The following is a 26,541-nucleotide window of genomic DNA, read 5'->3' as shown; positions in this document are numbered from 1 at the left end:
ACTGCACATTTATTACATATTGTGTTCAGGATGTGTATTACAAAATGCAGCAGATTATTACAAAAAGCGGGTGTTAAATAATGAAGTGAAAATTTATTACATTTTGTCGAGTTATTAAATAATGCGGTGTTATTACATAATGCGTTGTAACAGAGCTCTTCAATTTCCCCATGTTTGGGCCAATAATGGATGGTTTGCCTCTTCTTATGTCTGCTGCACAAATGTGCATCATGAGTAAATGAATGTCAGTTTCTAGTGGCATTTTGAGTGAAGTGAGCATGAATTGAGTCAAGGCCTGGTTGACAACCTAATCAGGAGGCTATTTTACAGGGCAAGAGAAGATAACTCACCCACATAACAAAAGAAAACAAAACAAAACATTAAAAAACATAACATATTAAGTGTTGTTCACAATGAGAGATTGTTGGTTGTTGGTATAGCAACAATGTATCTAAAATAACCAATATCCAAGTTAATTATTTACCAAAAACCCATCAAGAATTCAGTTATTGTTCAAATATCCCCCTTGATAGAAAAAGGTTTAAATACAATATTTACTTCACTGTGTCATTCTATCTGTTGCTATGGTTACATTCAGTGGCCATGATGTTGTCATGGTGATACTTCAATGTTAGTTGCGGCTACATGCTAGCTGCTGGGCAGCCATAGCTGGGACTGCTGGTTAAGTTGGTAAACGCTACTAGAGTGACTATGATGCTGCATTCAGGTCTTATGAGAATAATCCTCGGATTGACTTGATGGTTAAAAGCAACCCAACGTGATCGAATAAAAAGTTGTGAAATGAGCATAAACTCTGAAACGCAGATTTACGTGCTGTGGACATGAATTATGTGAAAATTCCATTCCTCCACTACAAATTGGATTCCATAACAATAACACAATTTGGATTCTGTGACCCGAAATGGTTTGGGTTAAGGTTATGGTTAGGCAACTAAAACTGCTTGGTTAAGATTAGGGAAAGGCTTTGGTCATGGTTAAATAATTGAAAAATTGAAAATTAAAATTTGACTCATGGTGGAAATTTCCTTCGGCAGCTGAGAATTGAACCCTGGTCACCAGGTAAATATATATGGCCATCTGCCACCCCAAGCACAATGCCCTTACTTTTTACCACCCTTCTTCAATGTGAGATTACATCCTGTTTATAGTTGTGCTTCCTTCATGTAATCATTTCATGCTGGGAACATGGAATTTTAACACTTTAGTGCCACCAATACATAATTTGGTGTTTACAAGTCGTGTTTATTTCACGTATTTATGTGAGATCAGGTTGAAGCAACAATGTGGAAGTTATCACATATTCAAATGTCGTGTTTGAAGTTTTCTGTGAACTTCGGTTGGTCCTGATCAGCTTTTTCACACCAAAAATCCAGCAAGTAGTTGTGTCCTGCCATTTTAAGAGTTGTGATCACAAAATGACTTGTGATGAAAACCCTTCATTTGGCCCGGCCTAGAAGAGCGAAAGTAGCTGACTGACTGATTGTCAGTTAGTCAGTCCATTGTTGAAAGTTACTCGAGAAGTGGCGTCAAGACCTACACAGTTATGGTGGTGTAAGTGAAATTGTGTTGTTTGCACTGTTACAGGATAAGGCTGGTGTTTTTTAATGCATTGCTTACCGTCAACAAATCCTGTGAAAATAACAAAATCAGCAATGCGTTTGCTCTACTCCCGTGACTTCCCACGTACCGATTTTAGCCATCAACACAGAAGTCATTGGCTCCAATTGTAAACTAAAAACCTTGAAATACAGCTCACAAAGACATAGTTTAGTAAAATCGCTAACTGTTACCATGAAAAGTCAGGCTGTTGTAGTTATTACCAAATCAAATTCAAATGGGAACAAATTCTTCATTACGCCGGGGGCTATTTTCGGTGCTACGGAACTCATTGCTGATTTTGTTATTTTCATAGGATTAAAAATCACCGGCCTTTTCCTTTAAGGCCCATTGACAACTATAAAGATAAGTACAAACTATAACGATACACTGTTGTGCAAGCATTCACACTACAACGATATCGTCGGCACCAAATATTCCGAGAAAAAATGGAGCATGATTACTTTACCAACATGCTTTTATTTTACTCGCTCTCAAAAGTAAATAATGACATAGCCGAAGGAGTTGGGTTCATGAATTGCAGAAAAAGAGAGAGGAGCTGGCAGAATCAATAATGCTCTTTTACGCCGCTTTCATGACATTATTGTGCTTTGTTTATATGACAGTTAGGGGTAGTCACCAAGTGAAGCTGTTAATTTCTTTACCACTAGGTGACTCTGAACACCACATCTACAGAGGCTAGTCTCCATGTTGAGAGAAACACCTGTAACTTCACCATGGCTAAACGGGTTTTCAATAGGCTACTCGTTACCTTCTGGTCATAGCCATTAAAAAGATAGGATCATAATGCATTTGCCCTCGGCAGATCAGGTTGGCCAAGACATGATGCTATTTTGTTAGTTAGCAAGATAACTAGCAAATACTCTAGTTAGCGAGTATATCCAAGTCAGTAAACACGCCTTAAGCCCTATTCGCACGGGACTAGTATTACCTGGGGACCTCTAGTAATTTGTAATAATTGTGGAGGTCGTCTGCGATCTTAATCCCGCGCAAATCTGTCCGTAATTTGTAAAGTAAAAATTCCACCGCAAATTACCTACCATATTTCGCCAAACACAGAAGTCATGTGATAATATTTGTCACGTGCGAATCGGCATCTTGGTGATTTGGGGTCGCATCACTGCAGTGAACTACCAAATTCTCTCACCTCTTCCTTTGTAGAACTTTATTTTGATTTGTTTGAACATGTTTTATCGTTGTCTCTACATAAAAAGAAAATCGCTCTGAGACGGAACCAATGATACAGTTATAGTTGTAGTGTGAACACAGACATTCTACTGGTGTAGTCATAGTTATCTTTAGTTATCCTTCTAGATGTGAATGGGCCTTTAAAATTGTAAAACAAAAAAGTGCAACTTATATAGTATATCACTACAATGCAGAAGGCAGTATAGAACACATATTAGCGTGCGAAAGCCAAGAGGAGGCGAGACATCAATGGCCTGGCTTGCAGGTCAACCTGGTCTTGTTTAAATTAACATACCTTCCCTTACACTTGACTACAGGTGGTGTGGTCCTTAGAATTGAAAATGTTGGGGTCCATCACCAAACCACAAGTTCCCAAGTAGTATGTATCATCTGAAAGCTGAGGTGAACAGTATTTTCTAGTGGTATTTACCATCTGAAAGCTGAATACAACACCCCAATCTTAGCCTCCCTTCATTGGCTACCCGTTAGTTTTAGAATTGATTTTAAGATTTTATTGATTACTTTCAAAGCACGGCTCGGCCTGGCTCCCTCTTACTCTATACTCTGGCGAGGCCCTTCTGACAGTTCCTCGGTCAAGGCTAAAGACTCTAGGTGATTGTGCGTTGACTCTTAGGGCCCCTCCCCTTTGGACCAGCTTGCCAAAGGATATCAGGCGGGCAAACTCAGTGGCCTCCTTCAAATCCCTTCTCAAAACTCACTTTTTTAGACTTGCTTTTAATACTTGATTCGTTGCTCTTATGTTCTTTTGTTTTAAATTTGCATGTCTCATGTTGTTTTATTTTTCTTTTTACTTTGTGTTGTTTTTAGGTTGGTTGTTAATCTGCTTTTGTAAAACACTTTGTTTTTAATAAGTGCTATATAAATAAAGTTATCATTATTATAAAGCTGAGGTGAACAGTATTTTCTAATAGTACTGTATTTCCTCTAATAGTGGCCGGTAGTCAATTAAAAGCGGGGTCTCCGGCCGGCCCCAAATACAGGCCGGGGAAAAAAACAAAGGAAAAAACAACGGTGGATACCGGTAAACTCCTGGTGCCTGTTATATCATGTAACTGTAGTTTGTAGTAACATACAAGTACCACAAGATGGCAGTATGCCACAAGATGGCTCGGCCGGGGGAAGTCTCTGGAGCATGCCGTTGTCGATTACTGTAATTATCGGTAATGCATTGCAGTAACGGCTACCTAACGGACCCCAACAGAAGCAGATCAGAAAACAAGGAGGCTTCGTACTAAAATATGAGCAAATATGCTTATCAAACAGGGGGAATAAGAAATAAAGGCCTGTCTCTAATATGAGCCTGCTTCCAATAAAGGCCTGGTACCCTCTGCAGTTGAGGTAAATAAAGGCCCGGGCCAATATTAGCGGAAATATGGTGTTTACCAACTGAAACCTGAGGTAAACAGTATTTTCTAGTAGTATTTACCAGCTTAAAGCTGATGTGGGAAGCTTGTATCTACCACCTATCCCATATGACCTGAATGCAGCATTACAGAGAAGCTACACCAGAAGGAGTGCGTCTCATTGCCATCAGTGTCTTGTTGCCATCAGCATTTCATTGCAGTGATGCTCTACCTGCAACATTCCATAGCGTTCTGATTATTCATTGCCCTAAATTCATCGGCTGTTCCCGACCCATTAGTATAAGCAAACACTATTGTTTTAATGCATTCTATGTTAATCATTATAATCTGGGCACCAGTTTTTATAACATTTAGCTAGTTAGTTACCATAAAACTGAAAATACTAGACTCATATTGTATTGTCTATTACATGATGTGGACATCTAATTTAATTTAACACTTCACTAAGTTAAGGGTTAATTAATGCTTAATAAGGGTTAGTTAATGCTTAATAAGCATTAACTAACCTTTAATTAACAGTTAACTAATGTGTAATTTACTAATGCTGTTCATGTTAACCAAGGTATTAATTTAAACATGATTTAATAGTCATCTTTATAAACTATTAAATAATGTATAAATTAATACCTTAGTTAACATGAACACCATTAGTAAATGATTACCAGACACATTAGTTAACTGTTAATTAAGGGTTAGTTAATGCTTATTAAGCATTAACTAACCATTAACTTAGTGACCCTTATTGTAAAGTGTTACCAATTTACTTCATGTTACCCACATCACCAGAAAATCCATTTCAATTTAAACATTTCTCAGGAATGATTTACATGTAGGCTATATGCTAATTATTTTCATAGTATGCCACGATAAACAATGTGTTGTTGTTGCCTTGTTAATTTTTCCCATTCACAAAATGGAATGAATGCTAGCATCAGCCATCGGGAATTGGATCTAGGCCAATGTTGATGCCGGACGCTCCACGGCTGTTGCCAGTGCAGCAGGGTCAGTTGACAGGGAGAGTTCACTCGATGGCTGACACCCGATGGCAATGCCTGACGCACGATAGCTCCAGCGTAGCTTGTGCCGTTAGTTACATTGGTAAATGCTACTAGAGTGATATTACTTTAGCCTGGTATTAACTTCCCCTGTGTCACTTCCTGACTAGATGAACCAGTTTATGTCCTGTCACTCCACTGGTGAACATGAAGCAGCTCCTGCCCAATAAGGAATCAGCTTGGCTGTCCCGGCTCTTGTGACAGGTTGAGTGCAGCGCCGCTCCTTCGTCCACCAGTCGGCAGTCCCCCATCCTTCAGTGCAGTATCAGAGCTGGTCTTCAGGGTTCCTACTCGCTCCAGTTTAAAATCTCCTCCTTTGCAACGGATTTCAGTCAATTCAAAATCACAATTGTTTCACACCTTTGATTAGATTACACAGGCTTACACAGTCTTTCTCAGAGGCAAGCAATTAACAGTGCGGTGGTGAATTTCCAGACTTTTCTACACGTTCTGGTGATCTTTTTGTTTTTCCATACCTTTTAAATACATGGAAATTGTTAAAAAATCCATTCCAGTCTTTCCAGACCTGTGTAGGAACCAAATCACCAATCCCCTCTTCTTCAGTGCAATGAGGAATTCTACTGGACAGCCGGGGCCACGGTAGGCGGGACTAGGCAGCCACATGGCCAATCAAGTAGATGTTGTCATAGAGATGGCCTACAAAGTCATCCGAGACATTATGGGCTGCTCGACGAGTGTTCCTGATAAACTCCCTCTTGGACATTTTGTTTTTGACGTGAGGACTGGTCAGGTCGATGGACAGCAGGATCAGACTGTAGCACAACACATAAACAGCATCTAGAGAGAGAGAGAAAGAGAATAAGCTGTGATCAGACAGGAATCTTTTGTCTCCCGGACCATGTATGTGTGAATACTAACCAGGACTGAGGCCCAGCTCTCGGACAAGGCCAGGGTTGCAGGTACAAAACCTGTGGCTGAACTTGGTGATAAGGGTTTCCAGATACTCTCCCCTCTCCTCTGGAGCGTGGATGTGTCTGAAGAAATCCCGCAGAGCGTTGGGAAGGAACTGATTACTGAAGTTATGGAGGGTCACCAACTCATCCAGGACATCCCGCCTGTACACATACATATACACATAAACACACACAGTAAATGACATGATGAATTTCTTTCTAACCTTCATTAATTCGGGGATTGTTGACTGACCACCGCTGAAGACCAACCATAGTCTTCTACTGTTGGCTACTGAGCATCTCCACTGGAACAGTTTGGGGTTCAGCGCCTTGCTCAAGAGCACCTTGTTAGTACCATATTTCCTCTAATATTTGCCCGGGCCTTTATTTACCTCAACTGCAGAGGGTACCAGGCCTTTATTGGAAGCAGGCTTATATTAGAGACAGGCCTTTATTTCTAATTCCCTCTGTTTGATAAGTATATTTACTCTTATTTGTTTTCTGTTCTGCTTCTGTTGGGGTTCGTTAGGTAGCCGTTTTTTTGTTACTGCAATGCATTACCGATAATTACAGTAATCGACAACAGCACGCTCCAGAGACTTCCGCCGGCCGAGCCGTCTTGTGGCATACTGCCATCTTGTGGCACTTGTACGTTACTACAAACTACAATTACATTATATAACAGGCACCAGGAGTTTACCGGTATCCACCGTTGTTTTTTTCCTTTGTTTTTTTACCCAGCCTGTATTTGGGGCTGGCCTTTATTTGTTCGTGTCGACCATGGCCATGGCAATTATCGGAGACCCGGCTTTTAATTGACTACCGGCCACTATTAGAGGAAATACGGTACTTGTTGAGAGAAGGGAGAGTGTTACTCATTCACTTTCCCCACTATCATGTTTCCAGCTGCCCGGGGATTTTAACTGCCGACCTTCCTGACACAAACTTGCTTCTATAACCTCTAAACTATCCCCTACAAGTGGAGAGAAGACAATGTAGTGGTTACAAAGATGTCCTGTAACTGTAAAGTCACAGGTTCAATCCCCCCTAACAGCTAATTTTGTGTCCAACAGCCATGTGTCCTGTCAAAGTGTCCTTGAGGGGGACACTGGGGACACATTCAAAGATCATAAACAACAATAAAAAGATTGAGCAGCGCACATTTAACTGAAATATGCAGATTTCCAGTCTCTTGTGATGCATACACACAACAACAGCTGTCTTTGAGGAGCACAAATCAAAAGATCATAGACCATATACAAAAGACTGAGAATAAGCGGCCGCAGTTCTCTCGTGAGGATGTGATTTTTCGTGGTACACCTGCACTTGTGAGAATGTATTTTTCTGCGCTATTTTGATACCAAAAATAAACGTGCAGCCCATATGGCTTGCGGCAATTGTTTGTGCTGCAATTTGCATGGACGAAAGACTGAGAACACATTCAGGTTTCTTTTTCTTTCCTGGCGCAGCCATTGCACACGTTGGATCTTGTGTTTAGACTTTTTCCCCTTTTTCATAGGCTATTGAAAAACCCCGATAAAATAAAAAAATGTTTGATCCAATCGTGACATTGCCAATTGGGATCATAGGAGAGAGATTTGAGTCTTTCACTTCCACACGCATAACGATTACAGCTGCGACTAAACAGCGTGACTACCCTGGACTATCCTAGACTACCGTCGACTCTGCCCCATCTTAAATCGTGGCAAAATTAGGCTTCAAAAACATCTAATGTGCCCCCAGCTTTAGTCGCACTTGTATAAGACTGTATAAGACAGTGTATCCAGTGCAAATTAAGTCCTTTTTAATGCTTCCTGGAATTGAATTTAAGACCAATTTAAAAACCAAAATAAAGAAACTACCCTATTATGGCCTAGTTGTCAAACTATAAATGGGCAGACACCAGGAAATTGTTAACAGATGTGTGGCGCTAATACAGTTCCAATATGGGTTGGACTATCACCTATGAGCTACCACTTGTCCCTTTGTTTTGTTTCCCCACTCTGGCACACCAAAGTGGAAGTTGGCAGAGTGGTTAAGCACAGATGTTTGGATCACAAAATTGTCAGTTCTCCCTTCAGTAAGTTTCTCCTCATTAAAACTGTAACAGGCCCTTGTGTGGCATGGTAGAATATATAGTATAGAGGAATCACTGCCATTACAGGGTGAAGTGGCGATATGACTACTATTAACTGGATTTAAGACAATTTAACATTTTCTATGGCCTTAAATTTTTATTATTTATTTGAAGACTTTTTCAGACTTTTTAAGGACCCACGCATAAAGAAAAAAGTTTTCAGCACAACAAAGTGTTGAGAAAGTCAAGGAGGGGTGAGTAATTGTTTCTCTTGGTAGGAAGGTGGGGTGTGTGTGTGTGTGTGTGTGTGTGTGCACGCGTGTGTGTGTGTTTACCTCTCATCCAAGTAAATCCTCAGCATCTTCCAGTTGAGTCTTCTGGTGTAGAAGATGAACTTAGCCAGCTCTGTAGGATGATCCACTAGTATACCTTTACACATGAAATAACTGATACCCTACACACAATGAGGGAGAGAGAGAGAGAGAGAGAGAGAGAGAGAGAGAGAGACATCAAATATTCCCTAAGTGGAGGTCTAAAGCAGCCTGAATCCATCTAAAACCCACACACACACACACACACACACACGCACACACACACGCACACACACACACTTTGATGTTGAACAAAGTGTGTGATGTGGTGAAACCTCAAAGACACTTAAAATAATGACATCATCAAACACAGCTTTTGAGTGACACCACTGTTACACATACGCACACACACAGGCAGGGTAAAGGTTAAATTCTGTCTATAGGATTAGAGGCTGTTTTAGTCCACAGCAATTTATTACCTTGCATTATTGGTTATCAACTGATTGATCATCAGGTCAAGATCAATGTCTCTGCAAGGTAAACCAGTTGCTTGGCAACAATGTTGATACTAGCCCTAACCCTAACCCTTTGACCAATATGAGTTTTTGAAGGCTGATAGAGATAAAGATATTTTTGTATTCAAGCTGCTGACACCTGATATTTTGAGGCAATATTCAAATTTTTTTAATTTTCTGTTTTCATGCCAATTCCAACCTGAATATACTTTGTATTGTGAAAATGTAAATAAAGTTGTTAAAAAAAAAAAAAAAAAATATTACACAACTGCACATACAGCTTTTGGTCCAGTTCTCAAATATGATTTATGAATTTACGTTGCTTTTCAGCACCAATCGATCGGACAGCAACCACTAAAGACGGCTTCATTGTCATTTAGTCACTCACTGCCCTGTTTTGTGAAAAGACCGAGTTGGAGAAAACCTGTGCTGCCATTTTTCCTCCGAAACGCAAGCTTCCCTTGCACCCATAAACCAATCCCTTGACTGTGAACCTCATTTCACCGAGATGGAGGAAGCCCTCACTGACAAGAACGGGTGGAAAAGCTTACAAGAGAATAAAGAACTATTTGAGAAGACAGATGACCTCAAGAACCGATCATACCGCAATAATTTACATGTTATAGAGACTAGGAAGGAGGAGCGGTTTCTACATTTATGTCCAAGTTTCTAGTTGACCTGCTACACGATGACTCTTTTAAGACGCCACCGAAACTGGACAGAGCGCACAGAACACTGAGGGCAGAGCCGAGAGAGACCACGGCCGATCATCGTACGCTTCCTTTGCTTTCAACAGAGGGAAGCAAGTACTGGCGATCGCAGGGAAGAAAGGACAACTCAGCTATCAGGGGGACAGGATTTTCATCTTTCCTGATTTGAGTAATGCACTTGCTAAAAAGAGGGCCACGTTCAATCCAGTCAAGTCAAGGCTTTACCAGAGGGGCATACAGTTTCCCCTTCGGCATCCCACTGTACTTTGCCTCGCGCACCAGCAGAGGGAGCACCGATTCCACACTGCAGAGGAAGCTGAGCAGATTTTCAACCAACACCTGGACAATGAATTGGACTAGTATCAGTCCAACAGATGCGCACCCAACATGCCAATTAAACAATGACCAGCATATACATGCTGAATGGTGAGAAATAACTGTAATTAACGGTATTGTCCAAAAGTTTGATACAGATAGATATAGATAGATTTTGGTAGAAATTGGTTTGCAGCAAAATCACAAGGCATTTCTTCAGAACATCACAAAGTCACCAGTAGACATACTCGAACATACCCATATCATAATAGTCACCAATAGACATACAAAGTCATCAATGGACATACTCGTAGACATAATAGACAGCTACCTGTCATAATTTCTCCCTACCTCTTCATTTAGGCTGGTGTTTTTTAATGCATTGCTTACCGTCAACAAATCCTATGAAAATAACAAAATCAGCAATGAATTTGTTTTCCATGTCTCGTCCATGTAGCCGATGCCCAATGAAGCCATGTCCCAGCAGACATAGAACTCCATTGTATTAAAAAAAACTATTAAAAACATGTCAAAGAGCCATGCCGTTGCTCTGGCAGCATATTTCATCATCACGATGCACCGGGCCGGCCGACTTTTTCCTCAAACAACTTAATAAGCCGGCTGTAGACATGTTTGCGATCTCAGGAAAGTAGTTCCGCAGCACCGAAAATAGTCCTCGGCGTAATGAAGATTTTGTTCCTATTTGAATTTGATTTGGTAATAAGTACCACAGCCTGACTTTTCATTGGGGTTGAAGTTATCCGAGTTTGGACTCCTGCTTCCAGCGGGAGTCCCAGCAGCAGCAGGAGCACCACAAGCAGAGTTATTTATTTTCGATGAAGCCTTTTAAGGCGGTAGGAGTGGAAACGGGCAACCGGAACGCCAGCATTTTCTTGATCCAGGACATTATCGAACAGGAATTTAGAAATCCTTTGAGTCCGACCCCCGGGGAGGTGAAATGTTATGTACTGCGTAACTAAGGTTTGAACACGAGCCAATTGTTGATGGAATTTGGCCATTTATCTTTCCAGACAAGAGCTCTGACGGTAGATTTAGATAGATGCGGTAGTGGTGCTGTCAAGCTCTATATAAGTGGGCAGCTTAACTGGACCGTCTTGTTTGAAGTGGCAATTGTGATTGGTGTTTGTTTGGATCAGCTGAAGTGGCGCGCATGACTTACGTTTCCTGCCTGACCTCACACGCAAAGCTTCATTTACTCCCAAATTAGCACTGATTTGAGTGATATCTCATTGGCTTAGGAGAAAGTTTTCCATCAATGGAGGATGTTATTTAAGCCTTTCCCTCTTTCTCAATTGGCTGTCATCCGTCTTCCTACTAGTCTACAGTGGTTTATTACATGACATTGACTACTAACCTACTAGTCTACAGTGGTTTATTACATGACATTGACTACTAACCTACTAGTCTACAGTGGTTTATTACATTACATTGACTACTAACCTACTAGTCTACAGTGTTTTTTTCAGCTATTGCCCTCATTCATCTGTATATACACTCTCTTGTGTGAGGATGTGTGTCTGTTTGTGTGTGTGTGTTACCTCCTTTGGGTTAGCATTGAATGTCAGGCTGCCTTCATCCAGCTGTAGGTAGAGTCTCCTATATGAGAAACCAGCTGGTAGTCTTCTTTCGTAGATGGAGCAGTGACCCCATGTAGACTTACACAGCCTGATGGATTGACACACAGAGGATTAATCAGAATCAGAATCAGAAATACTTTGATTGGTTATGTTGCAGTTGCTCACATTCTAGAAGAGAAATATATATAAGCACAGAGAAGTTATAAGAAAAATAGAAATAAGAAAATAAGAAATATGTAAAATATGTGCATTATAGTACAATATATAACAATAATAAAATAGAAATAAGATAAATAAGAATTATCTACAAATATGTGCATCATACTACAATATATACAACAGTGTAAATAATTAAATCATTAAATAATTATTGCACAGTTGGAGTATTGCACAAAATTATTACCAGAAGGCTGGCATTATTAAAACACAAAATATAGTCCAGGTAATCTGTACTACTATTTTTTTCTTTTTTACGTGCATCTTTTATATTCTTTCAACAACAATTAATAACAAAAAATATACACAGCACTAATAAGGATCAAACACAAAAAACAATCATACAAAAGAAAAAAGGGTACATATGTTTAAATACTGTATATACACACATATACATACATACATACATACATACATAAAGTCATATAGCCTACACACACACACACACACACACACACACACACACACACACACACACACACATATCTATATTCTATACATTTTACAGTTGTAGGGAAAATGGGAATGTTCCTAACAATATCAAAGATAGTTTTCCGCATTAGTTGTTCTTCCTTATATATCTCAATTAAACTAGTGGCTGCTTTTTCCATCATAAGTGTCTCAGGTTTGCAGCCATACAGTTTGTTTTAACTGATCACTATTTTTAGATTAAAATCACCTCATGGACCTATAAAGTAACTCACATACTCACGGTTAGCCTATCTGACCCCTTGTGGCCGTGAGGGGGCATGGCAATGTCTACAGACAACACACTGAATGGGGATGTTCCAAATATCTGAATACTATATTCAGCAAAGCACAATATTTTTTTCCCCTCCAAATGTTTGCAATATAATTCACGTTTTAATAGTATGCCTATAATCACAGAGAAAACAGAGAGAGAGAGAGAGAGAGAGAGTCTGCGTCTCCCCATCGTACCGCACTATGTTTATGGATACATAACATTTAGGTTGGTGTATATATACTTCATTATTACTGATTGTCATTGTAAAACCGTGAGTTGAATGCTTTGATATCTCAACAATAGCAATGGCAATGATCACAAGGGTTACAAAACTTAGAAAAAAAAAAAAATTGGGATTCTAAACCACATTCACTTCCGGTTTAAGCTCTGCCGATTTCCAGATTTATCCAAATATAAATACGAATACAAATAATTTGGTAGGTGAACAAATACAGATACAAATACAAATACTAGCAGCTCTGAACATCCCTATGGATTAGGAACATTCCCTCGCCTCCTCTCTGCAATACTGCTGAACTGTGTAGGCTGCTTCGCATCTCGGCCACTGTGTGTCCTTGTTTCAATTAAGAGCTGTAAGTCTCTTGGCAGCCGTGCATCCTATCCTCAAAATTTGTTTAACTGTACATCCAATTATGTGTTCAAGAGACTCTATGACATTTTCCCCAAAATCTTTCACAACATGGCCATACCAAATGGAAAAAAAGTATCCTTTCCCTTTTTACAATGCCAACATAGGTCAGACTCTGAAGCATTCGTCTGTTTCAATATAACTGCAGTGAAGAAAACCTGATGCACATGATTATAATTGATCATTTTGTTATTAACATATCTGGAAGCCCTGTGGAGCTTCCTCCAAATGGAAGGTTTCAAGAGATTTCCCAATATCTTATTTATTTATTTGTTTGTTTATTTATTTATTTTATTTATCCTTCATTTAACCAGGTGAGTCCCATTGAGATCGAAATCTCTTTTTCAAGGGAGCCCTGGGGCAAGTCAAAAGCAGCAGCCAATACACAACAATGACAAAGAGCAACAAAACAAAGACACAACAATAAATAACATTTTTATCCACAAGACAGCCACTGCCAGGCTCCATATGTCTGACAATATGGATTCAATATGGATTCAATAAATATAGATATACCTCTAATCTGAAATCTGCTTTATGTAGCATGTGTGGCGAGTGATAATGTAACAGCTAATAGCTGCTGTACAATGTAATAACTTTTCACATTAATAAAATGACATTTTGTCAAAAATGTAATAAAATCTGATGAAGAAACATGTTTACTGATAATGTAAGAAATACATCTCTAGTTAGCAGTACTGACAAGCATCTATATGTTTCAATGTTGGGTAAGTGGCTATAGGATTTTAATGTCAATGTTGAACTGTGCATGTCTGAACACACAGGCCAGGTTTGACTAGTTCAGTGGTTCTCAACACCACCAGGGGTCCTTGAGGGGGTTCCAGGGGGTCCCCAGCAAACTGATAAATTGTTAAACTTTAGCATTATTTAATTTACAAAAGTTAACACAATTAGAAATGTAGAAGAATGACTATTTTGATCATAGTTCCACTGTTATCTATACCTACAATACAGATATATATAATTTTGTCCAGAATTCCATGACTAACAATAAAAATATTCTCAGATTTGGGTCCGAGAGACAAAATCTCATCAAATGGGGGTCTGAGGCTCTAATGTTGACTAAATTAGGGGTCCTTGATATGAAAAAGGTTGAGAATCACTGGACTACTTTATCTTTCCTGTGGTGGTAACCCCTACTGGCCTGCAGAGGGCGATGACTGACTACTATTACTTGATGTGCTTTACATCTATCTTTTTCTGTTGAGGAATCACTTTCAAAAACCATTTTGCTAATCCATCGTCCTGTCTGGAATAATTTCACTCCCCTGAGAGCTGAGAAAGATCCAACATGTGGATATTAGAATATCGTACATATCAGATCATAATTAGACCTATCGTGTGTGATCAATCAACAGGCTGTTATTATTAACGAGTCTGATTTTTCTGGCAAAATACATGAACTAATGACATAAACCGTAGATGAGGGACAGAGAACTGAGTATGACAACTGTATTGATAGTAATGATGTTACCAAGTAACACTATGTGCTGAATACTGTTACCCAGTAATACCCACAGAGGTCGATCTCAAGCTGTACTATATAACCTCTGACAAGCCAATAAACTGAGCTTTTGGATGAATAACATGGTGACCTTCCTCCCTTAAAACAACAAGCAAGAAAGCTATTGTGAGGATGAAAGTAGGATTACTTACTGTAGAAGCATCATCTTTTTACTCATTCCTATACACATTGTGACAACGAAGCGATGGTGTGGAATAAAGCCATCATTCAACAACTACACTGTCTTGAAATCTATCCAGCTTAAGAAGGGGAACTCTGTAGCGTTTTTGCAAAAATCCCTTTATTGTAAGTACCTATAGAAGTCATGTTTCCTAATATCGTGCTTTTCTTTCAGATTTTGAAATGACTCTCCAGCTCCCCTTTTCCCCGTCTTCTAAAGGTGCACCATGCAGTGATTCCTTTTTCCACCCACTGTTCGAATCTCTGATCATACATTGCGGGTTTAAAAAGACTATGAAAAGCTACCCATTTCAATATGCCTAAATCTTTCTGTAACTTATAATTTTTCACCATTAAATGTCCCATATTCAAAATTTTCCAGTGCTATATTGTATGTCTTGAGGTCCATTAAATACTGTTTGTGTGGTGTCATGTTCCAAAAACACTCTCAGTCCATTTTTACATTTTCCAGCATCTCTCTGAGCCTTGCCAAGAACAGGCTGTTTCTGTTGCTGTGTCGTTAAGGCTCATTAATATTAACGAGCCCTCTGTTCTGATTGGCTAACCGTTTCAAGAGTGAAACGTGAGACACCGCAGAGCCGGCAGCTATAGACAGCGACAGGTAGGGAAAACTCTCCAGTAATAAACAATGACAACTGCTCAACAGCTTTGAAAAAAATGCTTTGTTACAAAAATGATAATGAGCGAACCTTTGTGACGCCACAAAGTTACGGAAGTCCAAACGGCTCGTTTAGAGGCTCGCTTTGCTAATATGGATTGTGTGGATTTAGTTGGCGACCGTGCCTTTTGATACTTTCACCATGTTTAGATAGACCATCCAACTCTATACTATAATCAAAGAGGCAAGGGCAATCCCATTTTCCACGATATGGGAAATTTAAGAACCATAATTCTGTAAGTGGATCTATGTTAGTTCTCATATTCTTGTATAACTCCTTATGTCCTATTATGCACTGGATTGGATATCCATCTAACTCTTTTTCCATGTCTTTCCAATTCGCAGCATAATCTGGTTTACACCAACTAACAGTGGGCCTTAGTTGTGCAGCATAACAATATTCCTTCAAATTTGTGAGAGCCATACCTCCTCTGTCTTTGGGCAGCTGGAGAGGTTTGTATCTAATTCTAGGCCTCCTGCCACCCCAGATAAATCATTCTGTCCCAGGCCATGAATTGGTTTTGAGGCACCTCCACTGGTAGAGCCTTGGCAGTACATTCATTACCTCCGCCAAGGAGGTTATGTTTTCGGTGCCGTTTGTTTGACTGTTAGCAGGATTATGGAAAAACTACTGGCCCGATTTTCATGAAACTTGGTGGAAGGGTGTAGCATGGGCCAAGGAAGAACCCATTACATTTTGGAGCGGATCCGGATCCGACTCACGAACAAGCAATAACAGCACAAACCTTGGCGGAGGTCTGAGCTCTCCGCTCTCCGAGTGCCCTTCTAGTTTTCACTGTCTCAATTCTTGAGTTAAGCTAGGTCTGACTTTAAGGTGGGCTTCCATGGGCTTGCACACTCATCATCCCTTATGTCCCCCCTCATACCCTGTGATCGCAGGATGTTTCCTTACTGTCCCTAGAATCAAGAAAAAAATTCAGCAGGCAGTACAGTGCTCTCCTACTGAACTCCCTACCTCTGGAACCGACTCCCTGTTACGATTAGTGTTACGGTCTGTCTTTCTTCTTCTCAGACACCGGTGTAGCATTTCAACCTGGCAGTGGACGCGGGTGCTGCCCTAGCCCTTAAGGTTGTTAGTACTGGCCAAAGTCCCATCTCTGATGCTATTTCTCCCTGGCTGTGAATCGCAAGCGCTGACTGTGGCCCATCTTATATAATATATATATATATATATATATATATATATATATATATATATATATATATATATATATATATATATATATATATATATATATATATATATACAATATATATACAATATAATAATATAGCCTAATAATATAATCAAATAACTGTCCCTCTTCTAACTTTGCATGTGTAGAGAGTGTGAGTGAGTGTGTGTGTGTGTGTGTGTTAGGGGGCTGAGATGCTTGGGAGAAATATTTAATCAAACTGATCATTTGTGATAGATTTAATTGTACATATGTGAAGTAAAATATTTTGAAATCAGCTCTCTACCCAAGGTGGAAAAACTATTTCTTGCAGTACTGAGGTTTTGAGCTCTGTACAAGCCATATTTTTTGGGCTCTGGTTGATTGACTTAACAGTGTTTCACTTGTTTTTTCATTGTTCCCTATTTTAGCACTTGTTCAAAATCAGTAGACATCATTATTTTACATGACAAATAGTGGTTAGAATAAAGGAAGGAAGGAAGATGTACTACCTCTCCATGTGTTTCATCAGCATTTGCATGTTCTGATAATATTCTAAGAGGAAAACCTGCATGGTGCTTTAAAATGTGCCAGAGAGATTGATGACAAGTTGCTGTTGTTTTTTTCCTTTTTTTTCCCCACTCGCTCGCCTCACTTTTTTGAAAGGGGAATCTGTTAAACACCTAATTAAATTTGGAATGCCTAAGTGAAATTAAAACTCTAAATCTGCTCTCATTTTTTACTTGAATATTTCACACAGTACCTGATTCTATATATGAAATATGTAGAAAAAATATAGGGAATATGTGGAAATATGGAATATATGGAAAAAAATATTCTTGGCAGGTAATTTTTCTTTGGTTTACCAGCCCTTGGTAGGTGAGCAAAAAAGTTAATTTTGGAAGCTGCTTACAAAGTAATACAACACTATCGCATTATTAATTGACAATGCAAGATATCATATATGTCAAAGACAGAAAAGCTACCATATGTGGCAATAATTTGTAATGGAAAAGTAGGCAAATTTTGATGCAAGGATTTTTAAAACTTCAAAGCAGCGCTTGATGGGTCAGGAATCAAATGGCTTTGGTTAGGATAGAGAAATTCTAATGAGCCGCTATTTAATTATGCTTTGGGAAGATATTGAGAAACAAATATAACCCAGTGTTGGTCTCAGTTCACTTTCAATTCAGTCTGTACACAAGCTTAACAGAAACTAGAGATGAACAAGAGCATAAGAATCTCTACATCCATCCATCCATCCATCCATCCATCCATCCTTACCCCTGCCATAGATATTCGTCGTTTCCCAGGTCCTGCCACACACAGCCGGCCAGGCACAGATCAGTAGCATTCAGATAAGACAGTATGGTGATGCCTAACTCTGGTGGCAACATCTCCAAATCTATAAAGCCACGCTGGTCTTTACCTACAGTCACCAAGACAGAGAGAGGGGGAGACAAAGTTAGAAAACACATTTTTAGATTAAGATTCTCCTGTACTGTTTCCCATTGACTTCCATTGTAAAATTAGACAAGGAAAATGTCCTTGAATGTACACACTCTGGGTTTATCTCACATTGTGACATGGAATTATTAAATCCTAAGAAGCTAAAGATGGTCTTTTTTAAAGCCTAAGTATTGGTACAGAGATATAAAGTTGGTGTTTTTATGCATAAGTATTGTTACAGAGGGCTAAAGTTGGTCTTTTTAAACACTAAGTATTGACAGTATAGTTGGTATTTTTAAAGCCTAAGCATTGTTACAAAGAGCTAAAGTTGGTCTGTTTTAAAGTGTATGTATTCAGTCAGAGAACAGTTGATCTCTTTAAATACTAAGTATTGGAACAGACAGTATAGTTGGTCTTTTTAAAGCATAAGTATTGTTAGAGGGAGCTTGAGTTGGTCTTTTTAAGGCCAAACTATTGTTACAAAGAGCTAAAGTTGGTCTTTTCAAAGCCTACATATTTTTACAGAGAGCTAAAGTTGTTAAATACTGGTGTACTACTGTCAATGTCAAATAGACATCTAGATCTAATGATTTCCCCCTGTCATTTTGCAATGCATGCCATATGTATTCAGATGTTTTAACATTTACACACTTTTTGTAGTTTTGAAAACTTTATGATGTCAAACCTAGCTTGGAATTAACTGTTGTCCTGGCTAACAAAGACACGCTAAATAAAAAGACATGGTTTTGACAATACATTTTCTAAGGAGGTGTTTTTGAGGGATTATTTCCATTTCTTTCAAGCACAGCGAAAGGTAATGCGCACTCTTATATGAAAACGCTCAACTCGGACACAATGAAACAAGTGTAGTATGCATATTTGGTGTATGTGTATACGCTACAGCGTGTAGTGGGGAAAAGAGCACAGAAGGAACGATGTTGACTTTAAACCGCCATTAGGAAATCAGTCTTAAAGTCTTGAAGTCTTTTTCAGTTTTTAGGGTGGATGCGGTAAATGAAACGGTATTCGAGGTCTGCACAAGTTGCCATAGAGGTTAATGCAAAAGTACAAGTCGTCAATGAGTTTAACGCAAACTGTGAAAAGTTGACAGGGTGCCTTCGATTTAGTCAGTGGACAGAGTGTGTCTGTAGAAAACAGGTGGCAAATCCAGTCTGCCCAGTTGTGCGTCAAGGTACATGTTTAAAAGCACACCTAAATGGAGCAACACTGTTGGAAATTCCAAGGTCCCCTGGGCTAACAGGGGGCTCTGAAATATGCCAATTTGTTTTTTGATAAATATTCACAAAAAATATGTATCCAAGTATTAATATAACTGATGATAGTTAGTAAAAATAACCATTTAAACAATTTATAGTGAAATCATACAGTGGAGCCAAACATAATGCAACACCTAGTGGAACACTGCCCCTCAACACTCTTCTCAAGCTCTCTGGCACAGCAGCATAATTGGAGCTCGTGCATAATTGTTGCTGATTCAACAGAAGGATATTTTTAACTACTGATATAGGTAAGAAGAAGGTGCATTATAACATTGGACACTTCCCCTTCTCCTTTCCCACCTCTCCCCCTCACTAATGCGCCCATTAATTAGTATGCACCCGTGACTGCTACGTTGTTTAGTCTTATTATAGACTAGCATAGCGATGTTAGCACCTGCGACATTAAATTATAGCTAAACCCCAAAACAACTTTTTTCAGCTGAAAACCGATGTATTTGGGTATTTAGTAATGTTGATGATGGATTCAGGTCCAAATCTTGACATTCTACATATATGCATAGCGACTGCCCCCTACTGGTTGAAATCCAGCTATTGCAATTGAATTTTGCAATTGGCTGATCGGTGGTGCCAGGTGATGGTGGTACCCTGCACACCATCATAAAATCATCATAAGATTAACTAAACTGAGGATTGACCTATATAAAACAAAACAGCTTACACAAGATACCAAAATATCTACCACATATATTATGTCATAATCTAAAGTTTAACATTGTACTTATTTTATGAAAAGATTTTGTATTAATTTAGAGTCAGATTAGCCTTGAGCGCATATTGTTCTAGCAATAAACATTATGGCGTCTGCCAGTGGGCTATGTAGCATAAGGACTGGTTTGGCTATTATTTTGGCTACACTTGTCCATTTATATTATTTTGGTAGCATTTTCCATTTATAGTGTAAGTCTGTTTCACAAAATGCATGTTTTCAAGTGAAAATGATACATTTTCAAGCATTTCAAACTTACTTCTACCGTTGGATGTTCTTGTAATTCGTCATTCGTCCCCATGGATTTAACAGATGATAATTGCCAATTCTCTCAGCTTTCAGTGTTAAACCTGGACTATATTTTGCCCAAGCTTGGTGCATTGGCGCCCCATCCCCCCACTGTCACCACTGACATCAGTTGTTTTGGAGAAGGCTACTATGGAGTTGTGCTGGCAACGTCCCTGTGTGTTATGTGGACAAACAAACATCCCCTGTGTTTCAACTGGTATGAGGGTGAATAGAGCGATAACAGAATTTTCATTTTTGGGTGAACTATTCCTTACAAGCAACAAACATCTCGGAATCATGCACAAGCCAGATTTTCAGATTATGTCTTAAAAATGACAAATACCGTAGTTACATCATACAGTCAATGTATCTTTACTACCAAAAGCACAACAGTCCACAATGAAATCTTCACGCCTGATATTACGTACGTAACGTAACGTGATTCCCTATTGTTGATTTTAACTTAAAATTTTAACGAAAAGGTTACTTTTTTTTTGCCAACTTTGTTTTTTTTTGCCAGCTTCTACTTATGCAGGGGATTCCGTCCGCCATTACATTAACTGGATGTACAGCCATTCGGTTGTGCACCTGCGCTATACCCCTACCATAATGATTGTAAACAATGTGCCTGAACAAGTCTCAGAGTGCACACCACAGAACTGGAATGAGAAAAATGGTAATGTTATTCAAATCTGCTAGTCTTGAAAAGTATCACCCATGACCGAACAAACAAACTAATACATTAATAACAAATAAAATAAACCAGCAACTTTGACAAAACCAAATGAAGGCTTCATGTTTACTGTGATGGAATATCTAGCTCTGTGGAAGTTGTGGAAGGTAGCACATGGCTGCATCTGAAGGTGGGAAAACGAGCCCTAATATCTCCAACTGTTCTGACTGTATGCAGACACTACCAGGAATAATGGAAAGGAGAGGGGCAACCTAGACCCTTGACACAACATAAAAAACAAAACAAAACTGAACAACAGTCTTATCCTTAAAGCCTAAGTACTGCTACAGAAAGTTAAAGTTGGTCTTTTTAAAGCCAAAGTTTTGGGCAGAGAGTTAGCAGTGTGTGTGTGTGTGTGTGTGTGTGTGTGTGTGTGTGTGTGTGTGTGTGTGTTCATACCTCCCCTGCGTGTTCTCAGTAGTTGGTAGATGTCGGGACCATGACAGTGCTGGGGGGCTCTTCTCTGCGGGCCTCCATCTCTCACTGCGGAAACAAATCAAGGTATTAGTTAACTTTTTTTTTTCATTCATTCATTGTAACTCATTCCACCTAACCTGGCGGGACCCTAAATGTCCACATACTGCTCCTTTGCCTCAACAGCTACAGGAAGGCAACACCTTGAAAAGCTTGCTGATCCATTTAAGGCCACTTTTATGCCTATGGACTGTGGGAGGAGGCCAGGGCATCCCTGGTAATTCGATTCAAGCACATTCATTAACCCAAACTGCCACCTTCATGTGTAGCTGAGCTACCTGGAGCAAATTTATTTTCATTACTTACTACTTTCATTACTATTAACCATCAAGCTGAGCCATAAGCATCATACTGAGCATTGACGTACAGAAAGTACTGGCGTTGATTACAGCCAGTGGAGTGCAAAGTGGAATCAAAAATCTAGTGGCAAATGGCCAGTTAAGAGGATCACTTGACAAAGATAAAGTAGAGTTGTTGACAAGCTCTTTCAACTGGGACAACTGATAGAAATTTTGAGACTAGAAATGGACAATCAAAGGGCTAACTTAACAGCTAAATTAGACAAAAACTAGAAATAACTGCCTCGCGGTTGTATGCCTCCGCCAATAAACTTTGTTTTATCATTGCAAGGACAGTCTTTATTTATTGAACATAAATAATTAATGTGATTATTAGGTCAACTTAAAGGATTTTGGTATCTGCAAAAGTAAGTGACAGCACTTCCACCGTTTTTGTAGAATGACCCAAGATTGTTTTCTCAGCTACAGTGGTAAGCAAAATATTATGATGTCACAGTGAAGTTGACCTTTGAACTTTTGGATATAAAATGTCATCACTCCATCATTTTATCTTATTAGACATTTGTGTGAAATTTTGTCATAATTAGCGTATGAATTCTTGAATTATGGCCAAAAACGTCTTTTGTGAGGTCACAGTGACCTTGACCTTTGACCTTTGACCACCAAATTCTAATCAGTTCATCCTTGAGTCCAAGTGGACGTTTGTGGCAGATGTAATGAAATTCCCTCCAGGCGTTCCTGAGATATCGCGTTCATGAGAATGGGACAGACAGACGGACGGACAACCCGAAAACTTAATGAAATAAAAAAGCTGAAAAAGCTGAAAGAACAACGCAATGTAAAAGCAGATTGTGATCTGAAAGAATATTGTAACATGGTAAAATCAAATGAGAGGGAGGCTGGGGAATACAAAACAAGGAAAATCTAAATATAACAGACCATTGAAACCTCCAGTAGCATTGACTCCCCATTCACATAGTTCCAAAGAGGAGGACGGGACGGGACGGGATCCCCTCCCTCCTCTTCCTCTTGCAACACCTAAGTTCTCCCCTCCCGAGCTTCTCTGTCCCTGCTTTATCTCTCCAGCCCCTCCCGCGTCCGCTCATGCTCTCCCTTCACCAAGCTCTTTAATGCTAATACTCCTGTCGGTCATTAGACTGATGAGACAAGTTATGCAAGTGTCAGGAGACAAATGATCTCAACCCCAGATAACCTGCAAAGCACTTACTCAAACTGAAAATGCTTGTAAGCCTCAAAGCTCCAACAGCAATTCTGTCTTTTTTGGCTCCACTGAGAGATATGCCTGTTATGCACCCTGATGGACATGTTAGATATCATGTGGTACACAGACCGTGGTCTCCCCCAGATTTGTTAGGCTTGAAAGATAGAATGCCTTCCCCTGAAAAAAAAAAATCCTACTGCTTGGACAGACTGGTTTACCGACTGCCTGATATTACCGAATTACTTACTGTTTTCCTTCCTTCCTATATATCAAAACCATTTCTTAATCCATATCGCCCACCCCTGTCACCACATAAGCTGTTTCTTTACCTATTGATCAGAGAGGCGCTTTCGTAAATGGCCAAATAAGATACAGGAGCACAATGGTCTACTGTCAATGAAACCTTTAAGTGTCAGGAGAGGGCAGATCCACTGTAGGGGTTGCTGGTATTCCTGTGTATGACCTGCTTACAAATCCTCCAACATGTGCTACTGGACCTGTTTCTCTTTGCCATGCATTTCTTTTGTCATCACATGCACCAGTAAATTTATTGGGATGAGATTTGCTTTGCAAACGTAACGCTATCATTTACTGTTCACCAGAGGGCGTTTTTGTTGCCATTCCTGTGGAGAATACTGACTTGGCTCACAGCTGCCTGCGAATGCCTACTGTTGATTTCGTGCAGTTGTGTGCAATGACAGCAGCCTGTAAGAAAGATTGGAATGCAATTCTCAACTCAGGCACATTTTTTTTTTATGATGATAGATAACTATCCTTTGATACCAATGTCTAACACATGCTCTGACAAAAATTGGCCTCCTCCCCAATTGAATGACACTACTGCAGATGAGACAAAAAACAAAATTTGACCTATCTTGAATGACGCTAAGGCTAGTTTATCTGACAATGCTGAAGTCATTATTTTACATCAGAAAATAGCTCTAAGCTTGATTTGGCACAAGAATATTTCACAGTAAAACTTCAATCTCGAGAACACATGGTTACTGCAACTGCATAAAGAGAACTGATGGGATACTATCTTTTCTTTTCTTGGGATAGTTCTGTTGCTGTTGATGTAGTAAAGATTGCTGCTATGGCCATGTGGCGCTCTATTCCTTTAATGGTGATTGGTCTTTGCTGTATGTGTTGCTGTGCCAAACGGCTGTTGCATCACAGCGTTCCACATTTGTGACAAATTATGTTTCTGTGAGCACATCTGCTTCTCTGCCTCTCCCTACTGACGCTTCTCCGATTGTGATGGGCGATCTACCATTCTATGATTGGGATGATGGCCTTGTGTAGCCAAGCTCTTCTGCTTGTTGCTTTAGGTTTATGCATTGTTTTAAAAGCATAAAAGGGGGATTGCAGAAGCAGAACTGCTGGAGAGATGGAGAAGTAATGTTAAACATCTACACGTTTATTTACCTCAACATCCTTTATTTACCTAAACTGCAGAGGGTACCAGGCCTTTATTGGAAGGAGGCTTATATTAGAGACAGGCCTTTATTTCTAATTCCATCTGTTTTATAAGTATATTTGCTCATATTTTAGTACGAAGCCTCCTTGTTTTCTGATCTGCTTCTGTTGGGGTTCGTTAGGTAGCCGTTTTTTTGTTACTGCGATGCATTACCGATAATTACGGTAATCGACGACGGCACGCTCCAGAGACTTCCACCGGCCGAGCCGTGTTGTGGCATACTGCCATCTTGTGGCACTTGTACGTTACTACAAACTACAGTTACATTATATAACAGGCACCAGGATTTTACCGGTATCCACCATTGTTTTTTGCTTTGTTTTTTTCCCCGGCCTGTATTTGGGGCCAGCCTTTATTTGTTCGTGTCGACCACGGTCCGGCCATTATCGGAGACCCCGCTTTTAATTGACTAGCATTATGGTATACATTATGGTAATGTATTAATTTTGTACCTTTGAACTATTATCCAGTTTGGAGACCATGGGTGCTTAGCACACGACTGCCATCCAGTATTATATGTTTGCAATACCATTTAGAGATTCTGAAACTCAAGATGCCTTTTGATATAGTTCATATATTTACGCACAAGAATCATTATCTGTTTTCTGCTTTCAAGCATTGCGGGACTTCGGAAGCATGGGAGAGTTCAGATGTACATGAATCTCCATCTCTAAGATAATGGGAGGCATTGCAAGGTGTCACATTGTAAGGTGCTCAAATCATGTCATATCATAAAAACTTTGATGAAGGCTAAAAGGACCTACTAAGTACGAGTTAGTATTGTAGGTGACCGCAAACTTTTTTTTTTCTCCACGTTGCCCTTCAGGGCTTCCGTACAGCAGTGATAGTAATGTTAAAAAAATGTCTGCATTACCTTGCTCTTGTCCTCTTCCTCCTCCTTGGTCAGCCAGTCGGTCAGCCAGCTCCTCTTGAAGCTGCTGCTGTTGTCTGGGAGGCAGCCTCCACAGCGCCTGACCCATCTATATGGTAATATACAGTAACACATTACCACTGACTCATCTCCACGGTAATATATAGTAACACATTACCACTGACTCATCTCCACGGTAATATACAGTAACACATTACCACTGACTCATCTCCACGGTAATATACAGTAACACATTACCACTGACTCATCTCCACGGTAATATACAGTAACACATTACCACTGACTCATCTCCACGGTAATATACAGTAACACATTACCACTGACTCATCTCCACGGTAATATACAGTAACACATTACCACTGACTCATCTCCACAGTAATATACAGTAACACATTACCACTGACTCATCTCCACAGTAATATACAGTAACACATTACCACTGACTCATCTCCACAGTAATGTACAGTAACACATTACCACTGACTCATCTATATGAAGTAGTGGTATTAGCAGTAAAAGTAGCAGTAGTAGTTGTAAAAATAGTAGTAGCAGTAATAATTTCATCTTTACTGCAGACTCATGGTCCATAGAAAATAAAATAAATAAATAAATAAAATAAATAGGTAACACTTTACAATAAGGGTCATTAAGTTAAGGGTTAGTTAATGCTTAATACACATTAACTAACCCTTAATTAACACTTAACTAATGTGTAATTTACTAATGGTGTTCATGTTAACTAAGGTATTAATTTATACATTATTTAATAGTTTATAAAGATGACTATTAAATAATGTATAAATTAATACCTTAGTTAACATGAAC

At 39.4% G+C, this 26,541-nt stretch overlaps 1 protein-coding gene across 1 annotated transcript in view; it reads right to left on the bottom strand.

The window, feature by feature from the left end:
- Positions 1 to 5,783: 5,783 nt before the first annotated feature.
- The window catches only part of fbxo8 (F-box protein 8), a 29,773-nt gene continuing 9,015 nt past the window's right edge, over positions 5,784 to 26,541 (bottom strand). Inside the window, exons 2-8 of the mRNA XM_071515062.1 lie at positions 25,699 to 25,804; positions 21,752 to 21,835; positions 18,160 to 18,304; positions 11,668 to 11,794; positions 8,593 to 8,711; positions 6,146 to 6,342; positions 5,784 to 6,064 (exon numbers count right to left, since the gene is read on the bottom strand). Coding sequence (XP_071371163.1) covers positions 5,877 to 6,064; positions 6,146 to 6,342; positions 8,593 to 8,711; positions 11,668 to 11,794; positions 18,160 to 18,304; positions 21,752 to 21,835; positions 25,699 to 25,804 — 966 coding nt within the window. The 3' untranslated portion in view covers positions 5,784 to 5,876. The remainder of the gene's footprint in view (positions 6,065 to 6,145; positions 6,343 to 8,592; positions 8,712 to 11,667; positions 11,795 to 18,159; positions 18,305 to 21,751; positions 21,836 to 25,698; positions 25,805 to 26,541) is intronic.

Source organism: Centroberyx affinis, unplaced genomic scaffold (assembly GCF_046629955.1).
Source record: "Centroberyx affinis isolate AG114_WGS23_722 - 3 ecotype Tasmania unplaced genomic scaffold, CSIRO-AGI_Caff_v1 ptg000300l_1, whole genome shotgun sequence".
Lineage (NCBI taxonomy): Eukaryota > Metazoa > Chordata > Actinopteri > Beryciformes > Berycidae > Centroberyx > Centroberyx affinis.
The sequence above is the reverse complement of the archived record's forward strand: the minus strand, read 5'-3'. Positions and strand labels throughout refer to the sequence as shown.